This window comes from Sebastes umbrosus, chromosome 3 (genome assembly GCF_015220745.1).
Source record: "Sebastes umbrosus isolate fSebUmb1 chromosome 3, fSebUmb1.pri, whole genome shotgun sequence".
In the NCBI taxonomy this organism is placed as follows: domain Eukaryota; kingdom Metazoa; phylum Chordata; class Actinopteri; order Perciformes; family Sebastidae; genus Sebastes; species Sebastes umbrosus.
Genome location: NC_051271.1, coordinates 3293375 through 3311342, shown reverse-complemented (window position 1 = coordinate 3311342; position 17968 = coordinate 3293375). Strand labels below are relative to the sequence as shown.

Below are 17968 nucleotides of genomic sequence, written 5' to 3'. Positions count from 1 at the left end.
AGTGCAGGTTAACATTTCACCGTCTTTGCTACGCTACGCCCAACGGGGGAAATTGCGAGTCACCGCAAAGTCACAAGCTGTGCAGATGTAGGCGGAATATGATGGAAACCACTACAAAGAAAAGGAAGAGCAGCTACAACAAAGACTGTGAAACTACTTATAAGTGTTTATAAGCCGGTGGAAGGCCATTCTCAGAGTTTTTTGTGAAATTTGCCAGTAATATTTCAATTTCACTTCCTTTTAGGCCTGTTTTCATTTGGTGTTTCCCCTCTCCCGTTTACTATAACTTAAAGATTCCCCCGGTCCGCAATTGTGTCCCTCTCCTCGTTTCCCCAACGGTTCTTTATTTGTCATATGTCAATTACAGCAAAGCAGTCATTCGCAATGAAAATCTTTTGTGGTCTCAACAAAAGATTTTCATAAAAGATATATATATATATATATATATATATCTGCAAAGTTATCAAATAAAGGTAGTGGAGTAAAAACTACAATATTTCCCTTTGAGATGTAGTGGTGGAGAGGTATAGAGTTGCACAAAATGAAACACTTAAGTAAAGTAAGTACCTCAAAATTGTACTTAAGTACAGTACTTGAGTAAATGTACTTAATCACATTCCAAATAAGTCTAAAAGGTCTCTAAAAGGATAAACTGTCATAACTAATGGATGGAATATCATCTGTAAACATTTATTTAGCCCACTCCCACCACATTACACTTGGCTTACCAAAGGCTTTACCAAAGCTCTGACAACACTGCCGTTAATACAACATCTCACTGCAAAACACTGTGATCATAGAAAACAAAAGCAATACTTTGGCAAATTGGACTGAATATAACCTGCTGACCTGGGATTTGTTCTAAATAAGACATAAAATATAGAGTTCACAATACACCACAAAACACACCCCTACTATTTCAGCCATCATAAACCATTGATTTTCTTTACATTGACCGTATCGGCGTAGTAACTACAAGCATTAAGCAGGGAATCCTTCAATAAAGAAAGATCTTTGCTATGAAATGACACTTAACATGAATGTCCATCATTCATGACAAAAGTTAGAAGTTTTTTCTACCTGTCAGGGATATATTTTGTCTATTATCTAGAAAAAGAAGTGGGCCTGTCCTCTACACATTTCCTTCATAATATAAGGGGATTTAATAAATAAATAAATACAAACGTGATCGTCCGTTTTCCAAAGTTTCCCCACTAGCATCTTTCAGATTTGATGCCAAATCATATCTCACCTAAAGTTGCAGTAACAAATAAAACAGAGTTCAAACCTGCTTCTTCTTGAAACCTATTCTTATATGTGTTGCACATCTCGGGTAGTGAGCTAAAGCAAGTTGTTGTCAGTTAATCTTTACAGCGGAGGTCTCCAACAAGTAGCTTGTGAGCTACCAGTAGCTCGCTAAAGGTTCAAAGAATATGTACATACATTTGATAACAAAAAGTCACTTTGTAAACCTGTTTAAATTTCTACCGAATCAAATTCACGGACATCCCGCCTCCTTTGGACACAAAATTATTTCTTTACTAATCAGCTGTCAATTAAAAGATTTACACTGCCTTCAAATTTGGTTACATCAGTGACGCTGTAACATTAGGCGATGTTAACAGACTAGCATCGCACACCAGATTTGACAATGACCGCAGAAAAGGACAAAAAAATATGCTCATGAGGAAAGGGTAACAGTTTTTTTTCACGAAGGTGAATGACAAATGTGTATGTCTCATTTGAGGTGCGAGCGTGTCAGTCGGTAAAAGATGTAACGTCGAGCGCCACTTCATCAAAGTCCACGGCGACTTTTCACGGAGCTTTCCGGCTGGTAGTAGTCTACGAACAGAGAAGGTAAAAGAGCTGAAAACAACGCTTAAAAAGGCGACAGTCTTTGTTCATCAAACTGAGAAGAAGGCCAACGCAGTGACAGAGGCTTCGTTTAAAGTGGCGCACATCCTAACGAAACACAAAAAGCCCCTCGCCTATGGCGGGATTGAAATAGAGGCGATGACTGCGGTGGCTAAAGCGTTATTAAAGGACCATAAAAGTAAAACAGAAATTATTATTTTTTCCTATTATTAGGTAAAAAGGTTTCTGCTTTACAGTGACTGAGATGCACCTGTGTCCAGCTCCAGGTGTGTACAGTGTGCATGCTCAGGCTGTTACACGAAAGCTCAACAAAAGCACTAAACAACAGACATTGAAATGTGTTTTTTACAAACACATTATACAAATACAATCTAGCTTTGTGGACTGTTTCAGTAAAAGTAAACAGTAAATAGTTGACATGTTTCATACCTAAACAAGTGACATACCTTTTCAACATGACATCAATAAATACATATATATAAAAAAATATGGTCTTTGATTCAGTAGATCACGTACCTGAAGCCCTCACCACCTGAATATACAGTACAGGGTTGCATCAATCATTGACCTTCTTGGTGTAACTTGGCTTTTGTCAGTTTTAAAGGGGACTACACCAATTGACTGTTTTACACTCAACATCAGGAGTGACAACAGAACAAATCTAAATCTCAAAACTGAGCTGTCGATCTTGACCATAAAAGTATTTCTGCATGTCTCAGACTATACTTGCCACGATAACTGCATACTGTACTTCACAATCCTCGCAGCCAGCGTTTCAAGCCAATATGGCCGAGTTAGATTATTTTACATTCTCACACGGTGGCAAAAACAGCTGCATTGATATTTGCAGACTATGACATAATGCAACAAAAAAAAAAGAAATCTGACCCCAACGTTTAGACGTGCATGATGTAAAATAGTCACTCCACATGATCTGTGAATATTCAAATGCTTTAAATAGCATGTACCAAAATCCACTACAATCATGTCTGTTACAGATAGCTGATCTCAAGCACTTTGTCCAGGCATTCTTCAGGTTGTGATTTGCTGTTTCTACTTTTACTGTCCATAGAGGGCGCTACCTCAGCGGGATCAGAGCCTGGGCCTCTCTCATGTTTGGCACTCTGACTAGAGTGCTCCGGCTCAGGTTTACCTCTCACGACCTGTGTCCTTGAGCCCTCCGTTACACCACTGTGGTTTCCATTTTGTGACATTTTGCATATTTCCCTCATCTGCACGGCCCCTCCTGTTCCGTTGATTTCCTCCTCTTCTTCTTTTCACCACGGTCTTTCCTACGCACGTCGACGACGCCTTCACTTTTCTGCGCTTGCAACACAACGCCACCCCACTCCTCCGTCGGTCGCTGCACCTCGGTGCCGGCCCTGTCGTTGTTCTTCACCCTGCGCGAAGTGCCGCACAGGGCCTTCCTGAAGCCTCTCTTGAAGTTGTCGGACAGAAAGCCGTACAGTATGGGGTTGGCGCAGCTGTTCGCATATGACAGCACGACGACAAAAAAGTAGAGCCCCCTGAAGTCCCCAGGCAGGACCACCAGGAGGTTGACGATATTCAGAACATAGAAGGGTAGCCAGCAAAGGACAAACACTGCCACCACGACCACCACCATCCTGGTGATCTTACGCTCCGATTTCCTGCGCCGAGAGGACGTGGCCTGCGCTCGTTTTCCGACGGTGCGCACCTTTTGAAAGAAAAGATAAAGAATGTTTACTTGTCTTATGTAAACACATTCGTTCACCCAAATTAAATACCCCAAAAACGTTTTCTCAATTAGTATTTTACCATTTTGTCTGCTGAGGTTTTGAGTTAGCCCCACCTGAGATTTCTGCTGCCAACAACACAAAGGTGACTGTAACTTTGAATCACTTTGTACCGGTGATGACCCCTGTGGTGTCATCTAGTTTGCTGGGTGATTCACCTGTCTGTGTTCTCTCTGCGGGTGATCGCTAGGACACCTCAGGGTGTTCCCTGGTTATCTAAGTCTTGTTGCAGCTGGCAGCCGTCTCTCTGCCTGACCCTCCATTCTGCTGCTGTGTCCAGACCAGTGGGCAACTTCCGGGTCTGAGAAGTGAAGCCGAGTGCCTTAAACTTGCATTCTTTCTAACAGCCAGCAGGGGGCGACTCCTCTGGTTGCTAAAAGAAGTCTGATTGTATAGAAGTCTATGAGAAAATGAGCCTACTTCTCACTTGATTTATTACCTCAGTAAACATTGTAAACATGAGTTTATGGTCTCAATCTCTAGTTTCAAGTCTTCTTCAATACAGCATGATGTTCATTTAGTAAATTATGGTCCCATTTAGAGTCAGATAGACCATAAAGCAGGGGATGCTTTAGGGCGTGGCTACCTTGTGATCGATAGGTCGCTACCACGGCGTCGTCCGGTCTGGGAGTTGTCCGTGTTTTTGTCTAACCACTTTAACCCTTTCACCGTGTGTTTTCACCTTATCAAAGTTAATTATAACATTTTTGGTCGCCTTATTCAGCGTTCAGTTGTACTTAACTCCACCCAAAAAACTAAGATGGTGACGGCCAAAATACCGAACTCGAGGCTTGAAAAAGGAAGTCCACAACCCAAAGGTGACGTCATGCTGACTACGTCCACTTCTTCGCTTCGCTTCCCTTCCGTTTGGTTTGGTTATGTTGCACATTTTCAACACCCGCACCTACATCTTCCACTGATGCACAGCACACAACTGATTACTGACACTGCTTATATTGGACCTTTACATATTAAAAGGAGCTGTAGAGAAACACTTTTTTTGATACATTATTATTGAGTGCATCAATGCTACTTGCTGTAAAAGATGAAATATATTTCTGAAAGTAATAAGAGGAACGTAGCCTATATTGTGGTGGATGCTCTCTCTCTGTTTTTCCACAGAATCATAACATATTAACTCTGGCACAGCGGACTTCTCCATTATTTCTGTACCAATATTGCTACGGTACAAGTGCCCTCCAACATCATTAGTGATATCAACGGAGAACAGTCCAATTATAAAAGATAATGTGTGTTTGTGCCGTTACTGATGAAAGCTGTTATTGCCTTAAAGGGCTTCTCTGCACTGCAGCGACATTTGGAGGGATTTCTTTAAAACATAATTTTTTTGAAAAACATTTTTGACATAAAAATAATGTCATGTAGAGTTGGGAAGTAGTGCAAGCTGTTTTAGGCACCCCTGGTTTTGGAAGCAAAGGTTTCCCCCTAGACGTAGCCATTCAATTGTGAAGTGAATTTTAAGTGAACTTTTGAAATGTTGCAAAAAAAAGAAATGTGAATTAGGCGCGTTTCCATCACCTGGTTTAAATAAACTCTGCTACAGCGTAGTTTGGTCAGTAGTGTGCGCTGCTATAGGCTACACACGGCTGTAATCCGCCAGTAAACACAGTAGAAGAAGAAGTAGTGGTTGTGAATCGGAAACAAAACAAGTCTCCTTGGTCATCTAACCATCTACGAGAGAAAAATGGAGAGAGGTCTTCAGAAATTTGGTTCAATAGTTCTTTCATGTCAGCTAGTATCGGACATGTTCCATGCTGTCTGGAGACGAACACAACATAAATATATATATCCAGGAAGACGCCGACAACAGAAGCAGCTGATCAGTCATGTGAGTTAAATGCTCGCTACGCCTGAATGTATTCGGCAAAGGCGTTTCCACATCCCATTTAGTGCATCAAATCTTTTTCAACAAAAAACACCTCAAGTGAGTGTAAAACATTTTTTAAAAAAACAAGTTTTATCGGATTTTTACGTTTTCATACAGCTTTTGCTAATGTTGCTGATGTTGCAAATATTGCTACTGTTGCAAATGTTGCTACTGTTGCCAATGATGCTAATGTTGCTACTGTTGCTACTTTTGCTACCATTGCTAATATTGCTAATGCTGCTAATGTTGCGTGATTCACAATTGGAACACAGAAATGAAGTTGAAATAATTAAAAAGTGGTGGTCATAATAAATGATTGTTACATTATCAAGGCTAGCTTCTATGTTAAGTCATATTGAGGACATTGTTTAAAGACAATAATTGAAATGGGAATACAAACACTTCTGGAACAAAACATGTCTGTGTTACTGTAAATGTTGTACCTTGATGACGATCAGCAGGTAGCACAAGCAGATGACCAGCAGGGGGCAAAAGAAGCCCACGGTGCACGTGTACACGATGAAAGACGTCTTCCACACTTCTGCCGGCTCAGGCCACACGATACTGCAGTTCCCATCGTCCTTCAGCACGTCGGCAAACACCACCACCGGCAGCACCACCACAAAGGACCCCGCCCACACCGTGGCACTGATGGCCTTGGCCACGCGGGGGCGCCGCCACCAGAAGGAGCGGATGGGGTGCACCACAGCCAGGTAGCGGTCCACCGACATCACGGTCAGGCAGAAGATGCTGGTGAACTGGTTGATGGCGTCCACTGTCATGACCACGCGGCACATTAGAGAGCCAAAGGGCCAAGAGAGCAGAGCGTTCTGCGCCGCCAGGAATGGCAGGCCCAGCATGAAGAGCTCGTCCGCAATGGCCAAGTTGAGGATGTAGATGTTGGTGACCGATTCGTTCTTGGTGTAGTTGACAATAACGTGAATGACCAGAGTGTTGCCCACGAGGCCAACAACACACACTATCCCGTAGATGAGAGGGATGAAGATTCCAGCCAAACCGGGGAGGGATCCGGGTCCTGGTTTGATGCAGTTCTGGCAGGTGTTGTTAAAGCCATCACTCGGGGTGAAGCCGAGGAGCGCTTCAGACGGAGTGGAGAGGAGCAGGAAAAAGGGGTAGGAGTAAGGGGGATTGGTGTTGTTGCTCCAGGTAGCTGTAGGGGCTTCCGGGGTGGCCTGGATGAGCTCCATGGAGGCTTTAAGGAATACGAGGCAACAACCGCTGATAAGATCCCATCAGTGACAGGTCAACGGCCCTACAAGGCAAAGCAAAGTCGCACATTTCATACACAAAGGCAGTTTTACATTAAGTATTTTTTTCATTTTGGGAAATACACTGAAGGTCTTTGCACACCAAGTATGTATTTTTTGTCCGAAATTGTTGCACGTTTAAAGATAAATACGACCTCACGTTGCTGTTTTTCGGAACAGGTTCAATTTTCTGAATTTTTTCGCATCTGACCTCCATATATGGAGGTCAGAGGTCAAGGGACCTAGTAGTTTGACTTTGTTGTCAAGAGTTATGCTTTAAAAAAGCTCAGCTTTTTCACCCACTTCACCAATAATGTATGAGTGGTGTAAACACCATTCTGTATCTGAGCGTATGCCTGCAGCGCGCCGAGCTTAGCTTTGACCTGAGCTGCACTGACCTTTTTCTGGGTGCAGCCAGTTGCTGTTGACCGCTGCATGAACTGAAAGATGGACGTAACGTAACAGGGCCACCCGGAGTTCTAGATCGGTAAACACTCTTGATGTAATGTGAATACACTAATAGATGAGTAGTCAATAAGCACCTCTTACCAAAATGTCAAACTATTCCTTTAAACAAAATAAATAAGAAATGCAGAATAAGGCATTCAAGCTTTAATAAGAACGTATACAGTGTTCACAGAAAGGGAAAAAGGATGAGAATCAAAAACACATCTTCACTGACGTAATAAAAAAAAACAAATCTAAATGGCAGCTGCTGCTGATGGTGCGGACAGTCAAAAGTTTAAAAAGTTTGATTCAATCTCAGACCAGTGAAGCTTGTAGAATACTAAACTACTAATCAACTTAACAACCCTCTTTCCGTCACAACAAAAACAAGCCTCCTGCACCGAAACAGAAACATAACCTATTTAGTTCTATTAGTACGAGACTTGTTTATGACGCCATCCTGGCTTCTTAATCACTACCACGCCGCACGCAGGCACACCCTCATCCCTCACAGCGATGGTTAATAATTGGTGGTCGATTAGGAACAAAATGTCCTGACCTATGGATAAAAAACAACAGAGGCATGTCCCCCACAACCTTGACTTACATGCATTAATGCGGATGTGAGGATGATGGGAAGAGAAGAGGTGAACAGGAGAATAATTAAGTGATAATAATAGTAATTTACAGTGCTACAGGATACAGGCAAAAACCAGTCTGAGATATTGACTACATCAACAAATGAGGAGGAGAATATTTTTTACAGTGTGTTTAATTAAAAAAACAGTGTGATTTTTATTTTTCCCTTTTTATAGTAGGCAACAAAATAATAGGAAAAATGTAGATATTTGATCATGTTGGTTTTATTTTAAAGCTGTCAAAATTAACGCAATAACTCGTTGACGCAAATTTGTTTTTAACGCCACTTATTTCATTAACGCAACTTGTGATTTTGAGGTTGTAACGCACTCAGTTTTAAAGAGTGAAGATACTGGAATCATATGAACCTAAAAAAACCTAATGAATCCATCGGTACCAACCATGTCATAGCTAGCTTGTCGGGAAGGAGGTTAAATAACCCTCCAAATTTATGCTAAATTTCAGTGACATAAAACGGGTCCCTTGACCTCTGACCTCCAGATATGTGAATGAAAATGGGTTCTATGGGTACCCACGAGTCTCCCCTTTACAGACATGCCCACTTTATGATAATCACATGCAGTTTGGGGCAAGTCATAGTCAAGTCAGCACACTGACACACTGACAGCTGTTGTTGCCTGTTGGGCTGCAGTTTGACATGTTATGATTTGAGCATATTGTTTTATGCTAAATGCAGTACCTGTGAGGGTTTCTGGACAATATCTGTCATTGTTTTGTGTTGTTAACTGATCTCTACTAATACATATATACATACATTTACATAAAGTAGCATATTTGTCCACTCCCATGTTGATAAAAGTATTAAATACTTGACAAATCTCCCTTTAAGGTTCATTATGAACAGATAAATAATGTGTGATTAATCGCGATTTACTATTTTAATCAATTCACAGCCCTGTTTTATTTCAAACTAAAGCACAGCTAAGAAAGAAACACCTCCACCTCTAAGTCATCTTCTCTGTTGAAAAAAATCAAGATGAATGAATCTCCCTCATTTCTCCTGTGAGATTTCTTGCAGGCTGAACGTAGCGGAGATCAGGACGTCAATTACCTCAAGTGTAAACACCGGAGGACAATATATGCTGTGCGTCCGTGAGATGACCTGAGCCACTTAATACTTCAAATATGGAAGTACACAAACTCACATAATCCAGCAAATATACAATGCTAGTTTTTATAAGTTAAGGCAGTTTTGTAAGATTTAGTTTATTGATATGATGCCTGATTATTCTGTATCAGTGATATGTGTGTGTTTGTGAGCTAATAACACCTGATGTTAATTTATATCAAGTACAAAATATTATGATTGACGATATGTAGTTGCACAACATTGAGGTAGCCCCATGGTACAATGACGTAAAGCTGTAGGGCAATCGATTAAAATATTTAATCGCAAATTAATCACATATTTTTTTATCTGTTAAAATGTACCTTAAAGGGAGATTTGTCAAGTATTTAATATTCTTATCAACATGGCAGTGGGCAAATATGTTTGCTTTATGCAAATGCATAAGTCTCTCAAAAAAGGTTCATAACCTTGTCCTGTGATTATGCATTATATGACTCTTTGGACCGTATTTTCTGTGTAAATATTATTCTACTCCAGCCTTGTGACCAGTAGAATGATGTGTAGGATATCCATATTCATATTTAAAATTCTAGTTTTAACAACCACATTTATAGAAAAAAAATCCAATTGAAACCCGAATCCCTGGACCAGCTGGTATAATCTGGAATGATCACTGTAGTGTGCAACACATTTACATCTTTTTTCTAATATGTGACGAAAAGAACATGGAAAGGCTTTTTTACATAAAATTATAGCGCAAAATAACGCATATATCATCACTAAAATTCCCGACTGAAGACCTCCCTGACACACCTCCTGGTTTCCAGGATGTGCACAACACCTGTCACTCTAATCTCTGACACTCACAATGGAGCAGACAGACAATCCGTCTTCCCACGAGGCGTCACCTCTTTTGTTCGCCGTTCTATGGCCGGCTCTAAGAAATACTTCCTGGGAGATGTTGCTATGGCGATGTAAGGTCAAGACGAGGCCTTGTAACGGAGCAAATGAAAAGAGGCAAACAAGAGAGTCCAAATGAGTGCTGACTGAAGAGCCGCTGCGCTTTACATTCACATACAAAGGCAACAATGGGATACGCTGACTGCATTGTGTGTGAGTGTACGTGTGTGTATGCAGATACTGTAGGTCTGGAGATATGAGTGAAACGTTGATGTCACTAGGTTCATAGTATTTAAGAGCTGATGCCAGATACATTTTATATAATTTTTTCCAGTTGCTGTTGATTAGGGGTGGAACGGTTCACAATATTCTCGGTTCGGTTCATATCGCGGTTTTGGGGTCACGGTTTTCGGTTTTGGTTCATTTATGTTACAGCGAGGAGGTCATGTTCTGATTTCAACATGCTTCTCATTTATTTGGCAAAATAAGTAAACATATGTTTGTCTTAACAAAAAGTATGGCTTACATAAAGAACATAAACACTTCTTCATTGTTAAATCTTAATTGAAAGAATAGGTCTTCTACAGTCATTAGTGCAAACAAAAAAGGCAGCTTTGTTATTTTCATATAAATATGATGTAATTATAAATTAAGGCCATCAACTGGCAGGATATAAATTGAAGTATGAGCTCAACCAGAACTATACTAAAAGAACAAAAAAAAACCCAGTATAATATACAGTATGTCTCAATTCCCTGATTATCAGCTCTTAATTCAAAGATTAGTTTTTCCACTCAAAAAGTGCAGTATTTCGAAACGATTGGATTTCTGTACCACTGTGTTATTGCCTGCCTGAATGCTGTGGGGGAACGGACATATAAACCTGACTTCAGTTGATCAGTGTCGGCGTACAGTTTGACATCAATCGTTGTCAGTTTAGCTTGACTATCATGAGCTACCTCGCCGCTACAAACTTAAAACTTTCTGGGTAAAACTCTCACACTCCAGAGTTTCTGTTCCGTGCGTGCGAGTAGTAAACGTAAACAGCTGTTTGGGTAACGGCGTACCTAAAGGGTGTTGAGGACCGAACCGAACAACCTGAACAGAACGGTTTGGGTCAAATTCACGTACCGTTCCACCCCTACTGTTGATCATTAACCCTAAAAAAATGGACCGATGTAAAATTAAAAAAAAAAAGTAATAGCTTTTGCAGCAGAAAGCTAAAGCTTCTGTCTTTCGTGTCATCCCGTTGAACGCTCGTGATGATATCATTACGTTGCGTTACGTTGCATTACATTGCGTTGCATTACGTTGCGTTGCATTACGTTGCGTTGTGTTGCATTACATTGAGTTGCGGAAAAAACGCCTTTGCAATCAGTTTGCTCACGAAGATCAGTACATCTCAAAAACTAAAGATTGTGCATAGTTCAAATAATGTATTTCATGTTTGCACATTTAGAAATCTTTTGGAAAATGTTTTGTGTATGTGTTTAAATTTTTTTTTTTAAAGAAAAACATGTTCGATTTCTTTTTTGTACTTATGACACAATTTCAATACTTTTGTCAATTATTATGGTTTATTGACTTACATAACCTTTTAGCTTAGGTTGTACATATTTTAGGTATATGACTCATTTGAAGATGCTCCAAAAAATTACATTGCAATAAGCAAAACTACCAATGTAGTCACTGGTAGTGGTAGTTCAAAGGGTTAACTACCAGAGTCTAGATTATTTTTAGACATGAAATGTACTCCAAACACTCAGATCCATACACTCCTTCCTCTGATCCTCAGATCTAATACAAAAACATATCGTGCTACGGCTTTTAGTGAATCTAACAGAGCCCTCTTATTGAAGAAGGAACTGAAGCTCAAGTGTTGGTTAGAAAGGGAGCAGACAGAGTGGGAGTTGTTGTGTGTTGAGTGGTAGGAGGGAACATTTTAAACTAATATCTAATATAATGGATGCCTCAACATTTCAAAGGTCTTATTATTCCAAGTCTCATGACGAGATTTCCTCCAGAACTCTTTTTATATCAACAATGGGTCAAGTGACTGTGTAAAAATGGAGTTTATGAAATGTATGTATAAATGTCCCTCCTGTCCCCATCACCTGACGGCCCCGCCCATCCACACACCTGTTCCCACTTTCCTCATCAGCCCTTCAGTTACCTGACCTTCTCCGTCCACCTGCTCACCTGCTTTCCATTTTCCCTAATCAGCCCAGTTGTAGATACACCGGCTCATTTCCACTTGTATTCTGTCAGCTCCTCCGAGTTGCTATATGATTCTTTGTTGTTTCTTTGTTTTCTGGCCACCTGTATCAGTACCTGTCTGTCTGTTTACTTGGGACTACCTGCATTTGAGTCCTTTCCGTTGCCTCACACACAAACCTGCAGCCATGACATTTACAGCTTTTTGCACTGCGTCCAGACTCTCCATTTTTTTTAAAGGCTTGTAAACAGTGGAATAGTTCAATAAGAGACTTTAAACTAAGTGTCATTAAGGTTTGATATTTTAACTCCTTCATTTCATAGGGAAGATGACAGTGTGCATTCCTGTCAGCCCTGATCCCTGATGTCTGTTGTAACACTCAAAGTCAGCACATTTTAGAATTTTACATAAAGGGTTTAAAAAATGACCAAATGTGCTGAGGCAGGTTAAACCTGAAGTTACCTCGCTCTTCTGAGTCAGATAGACCATAAAGCAGGGAGCAAGCACTTCTCCACCATCGATTCCAATGTTCACTTTATTCCAAGCACTTATTGTTTGTCCACACTATTACTGAATACACTACTTCAACGACATGCTTGCTCATAACTCCAAAGCTCCACTGGTTAGTAGTGTATTTAAAGATTCATTGGTGAGGTGATGATTGTTTGGAACATAATGTACAGGATGGAATTCATTGTTGTGAAATCAAGCGGACTTCAGTTGTCGTTCTCTGCGAATGAGCAAGCCATACAAGCCTTTTTAGAGCCTACTTATACACAGGGTTATTATTTCATACCTGAATATAAATTAAACTACATTTCTGCCTAGCGTGTCGAGCAACCGATCGTATACTGAGCTTAAACGGGTCACATTTCTGGTACCTGATAAACCTCTCATACAGATAAAGGAGCACACATGCAGAGATGGAAAACATAACAAACACATCCCTCACAAGCGACCACTCAGCCTTTGAATACATTTCAACGGCTGGATTTTCTAAAAGCAGTCATTGCTGTTATATCGAGCGTATTGTTGACTCTGCGTGTGTGAGAGGCCTCTTCATGATTACATGGTTGATTCTGGTGAAGGGCTGCTTCCTACTCACTGAAAACCCTATTGAGGCCTGTGTAATTACCTCATAATGGTTCAAGCCACAGCTAAGTACAAAAAAACAAAACAAGGTCGTCATTAAAACACATGCCTGACTGGTAAATATTTAGTCAGTCAAATGAATGCTAATTACCTCCAATAGATGCATTTCAGGGCATTTCCATTATTTCTTTTGCACCCTACTTGGTTTTATAATTAAAGGTTGAGAATGGATTTGCATGGCATTTTAGCAAACATTTGTTGTAGCAATTAAGTGTTTTTGCCTCCTCCTTGTTAAATTACACTGAGCTGCCATTACATTACATTAACAGTCATCTCTCCACCTTTAGTTCACATGCTTTACACAGTGATAACTCCATGCACACATACACTTGATCAACCACATCTGATGCTGCAGGGCACAAACCACAAACCACCACCTCACCCATGGCTGCACCACTGTGCTCCGAAGCACACACACACACACACGCACACACACACGCACACACAGACACGTTTATGATATGTTTTGTTCATCAAGATAATCTATAAATGAACTACACCACGATCGCATGGGTGCTGAGGCAACGAGGCTGTAAAGGCGGACGAGTCGAGTCTCATTTAGCCACTTCATAAGCAACCGCCTATTTTAAGACACGTAAAAGCTATATCATAGAACAAAACGTTAAAATCTCTTCAGCTTGTGTTAACTATACAGACTCTATTTCAGGCATCTAACTCAAACCTCAGGCTGTCAATCGATTTAAATATTTAATTCCATGATTGTCCATGGTTAATTGGGATTAATGGCAAATTAATCACGCATTTTTTTGTCTGTTCAAAATGTACCTTAAAGGGAGATTTGTCAATATAGTAGAGGGCAAATATACTTCTTTATGCAAATGTACAGTAACATGGAAACAAACTCAAGCCCGACATGCAACAACAGCTGTCAGTGTATCAGTGTGCTGACTTCACTATGACTTTGGGAGACTCGTGGGTACCCATAGAACCCATTTTCATTCACATATCTGGAGGTCAGAGGTCAAGGGACCCCTTTGAAAATGGCCATGGCATTTTTTCCTCGCCAAAATTAAACGTAAGGTCGGAGCGTTATTTAACCTCCTTTTCTTACGAGCTAGTATGACATGGTTAGTACCGATGGATTCATTAGGTTTTTTAGCTTCATATGATGCCAGTCTTCACTCTAGCTTTAGCTCTGAGCCGCTACAACCTAAAAATTGCATGTTGCGTGAATGCGTTAAAGAAATTACTGACGTTAAAACAAATTTGCGTTTATGCGTTATTATTGTGTTAACCTTGACAGCCCTAATAAAAACCCATTAAAAAAAACCCGTTGAAAAATTTGAGTTGCAGAGACTTTGTTTCCTGAATTCGGGTGACTTTAAAACAATGAAAATAACAAAATAATAAGTACACTGCAACAGCATTTTTATGTCAAACTTCTAATTTTACCTTTAAAACTCAGGAAAGAAAACTGAATAATTCAACCCTCTGGCATAAACTTTGCGTGTGAATATCTAGCATAATCTAATATTCATCAGTTATAATTCATGTTTTGCCCCTGCTGTCCCTTTTTTAGGATTATACATGCTGTACAGTGTCAGAAACAGGTTAAAAAAAGTACATTTCACATAAACTGGGAGAATACGAATTGTGACCCAAGGAGAAAACCGGGAGAGGGCGATGAAAAACGTGAGTCTCCCGGGAAAATCGTGAGGCTTGACAAGTATGGCGTTTAGGCCCATCTGCCAGATACTGGGATATGTCTGGGAGGGAAAAGGGATTCAGTTATAAAACTATGAGTGATACATGGTTGTTAATTTATAACTTACCATGCATTAAGTCACAATATCAATGATGCTGGATTCCTTATTAAAAAATGGAAAATGCCAGTCAAAGCAATTGTGCATCAGGATGCTTTGAATTGACTTGAATGAGGTTTTAGAAATGTTATTTCAAAGATAAGAGCCATGACATCAGTAGCTCCATCCTCACAGAAGCATTATATAGCCTTAATGCACACACATGTCATTTTGTCCCAAAGAAGATGCCCTTTTCAGGAAGATAGTGGACGCTTTTTTTCTTCTATATGATTCCACTAGAGAACAAGAAAGTGGAAAAGTGGAAGAGAGCTACACCATCAGCTAATTGACGCTCCATCAGTCTTATTCCCCGCGGGCGTCTGCTTCCTCTGCTGCTGTTCAATTAACGGATTTGCAGCGATGGATCAGGTTTACATCCCCGCCACGTCGCTCCCTCCACACTTTTCATTATAAAAGACTGACAAGAGCTCACAGATTAGCTCCGAGTCTGATCAATACTCCCACAGGCTCGCCATGCACATGCAGACGTGCGAACACAAACGAGCTCACAGGACCTTTTTTTGAATGTGTTTTTCCCAAAACCACACGTGTGCATAAAGATAAACACACATTCAAATGATTCATTTTACTCTGAGTGAGGGAAAACATTGATGAAGACTTTTGCAGCACCCACAGAGAACATGAAGGTGTTTGTGTATTTATGTTGTGTTGACCTGCAATGTCACAGCCCTTCCAAACACAATTAGACACGATTAACTTCCCACACAGCGTGCAGTCCAAACAAATGCATGTAATTACAGGCTAAATTAGCCAGATGAACAGAATAGAATAAAAAGCCTTAAAAGCTACATTAGAGTGGATGTTTGCCAATTAAATAAAAAGCTCCCGTGTTTCCCCAGACAGATTCAGAGAGAGAGGTTAGAATCCTTTTTACTCAATTGACTGATCCATCAAATTCAGCAGCGAGGCTTTACTAACAAGTACAAAAAAAGAAGAGACAAATGAAGTCAAGTATGTGCTCAGTATGGTTCTTATCAGGTGGGTGCGTCAGGGTTTTTACATTAGGTATTATTCAGAATTTAGTTTCTTTATTTTGTATGTTTTCCTTTCCTTTGTTCCTCTCTTTTTCTCCCCTCTCATCTCAAGTCTCTCTTTGTTTCATCTCCTCTTATGTTCTCTCTTCTTTTCCTTCCCCCCTCTCTCTCTATCTATACTCGTCTCCTTCCAGCATTTCTTTCCTTTCTTTTTTCTCTACCTCCATCTCTCCATTCCTTCTTCTACTCTTCCGCCCCGGTGATTTTTGGTTTATGACCCCTCTAAAAACAAATCAATGTCCACTTGCCATCCCTCATCACAAATTCATGACCTTTGTGTTGGATTGTTTCATTTGAAGGTTTTTTTTTAGAGGCGTGCAGAGGTTAAAGTCTCCACTATTTCATAAGAGAAACAGCAAACATTAGGTGAAGCAAAAGTCAAACAAACATGAATGTGTGCTACATAATATGTGTCTCTGTTTTCTAATACCTCTGCTGCTGCACAATTAACTGGTCTGAAGGAAAGCAGAGAGAAGGGTTTCTCATCCCACCAATACAGAACAATACCTGGCATATTACAAGGAAATAATAGGTAAAGACTATACATCATAATACAAAAAGCAAACTATACATTGTGCTTAAAATGTTTCTGTTGGATAACCACGGATATTAAAATGTCAGTGAACACAAAGGTACTTGTGTGAAATTACAGAGATAGTGAGATTTAAATTTGGCATTTGGATACAGTCACTACACGGACAAGAGCAGACAGTTTCGTTTATTAAAATACGATGTGTTATCACACCGGGAGGCAAATTCATATCAGCAGATATAAAAAAAATAGAAGCCAATGAAATATTTTACTAACTGACACGAACTTCATCATAAACCTCGTGTTTAATCTTCAATGGACAGTTCAATATGTAAATACTCTGAGCACTGAAGACAGAGGACACAGCAGAGCCAACGATCACAGTTAAAAATAAATAATACAAAATAAATAACTTACCATAATCCAACTGGTCTGGTGTTTTTGCATCAGTTGAGTCCAGTTGAGCTTGAATTCATCTAAATGAGACTTGTGGAGTGTGGCGTTAGAGCTCCGTCTGTGCACAGAGAGAACAGCCTCCACCCACAGACCCTCTACACACACTGACACACACACACGCACACACGCAAACACACACACACACACACACACACACACACACACACACAGGCAATCATGCTGTTAATGATGTTATCGACTAGTTAGTTAATAAAGCCTCTGAACCGAGCTACATCACTTCCCCACATCAGCCTTTTCCTCCAGTGCTCGGGTACCATTTTCTGATATTTGACTTGTGTTTTTCAGTTAAAGGTCCCATATTATAAAAAAGTGAGACTTTCGTGTTTTTTTATTATTATAAAGCAGGCTTAAAGGGACTATTTGTAACTTTCAGAAATGCTTGTTTACAGAGACACCTGTGGACGTTAATTCAACGAAAGTCAGCGTCGGGCTCGCGTTTGCTCGCTCTACATAGACATGAACGGGCATCGCTCAAAACAGTGAGGCGACACACGTCAGCTGATCTCATGGGGAGGCGTATAAATAGGCTCGTTCGAGACGAGCCAGGCCTGCGCAGAATCAATCATCGTGCAATGCATGCCGGTAAGATTTGTGTCCGTCTTGATGCCGACTTGCTCTGACATCATGCACACGTGGGCAACGATAACCTCACGAGATCGAGGCGACCCAGGGCATTATGGGAAACGCCCGGCTGTCACCTGATCTGCTTGACTCTTAGTTTTGACAGCAAACACCACGTGTTGTAGAAAGTCCGAACTTTCTGTATAATTGTGATATTAAACGCTAGATTGTAGGATATTAGTCTCATGTTGTGCAATGAAGATTTCATCTG

The 17968-nt window shown here is 40.4% G+C and overlaps 1 protein-coding gene across 1 annotated transcript; it reads right to left on the bottom strand.

Moving 5' to 3' along the window:
* Positions 1–669: 669 nt before the first annotated feature.
* On the bottom strand, positions 670–17190 carry LOC119485770 (somatostatin receptor type 5-like). Its single transcript, XM_037765525.1, is given in 4 exon segments — positions 670–3154; positions 3157–3571; positions 5982–6811; positions 17077–17190. Coding segments are annotated over 3 exon segments (1467 nt in total). The 5' UTR covers positions 6747–6811; positions 17077–17190; the 3' UTR covers positions 670–2867.
* Between the last annotated feature and the right edge of the window lie 778 nt (positions 17191–17968).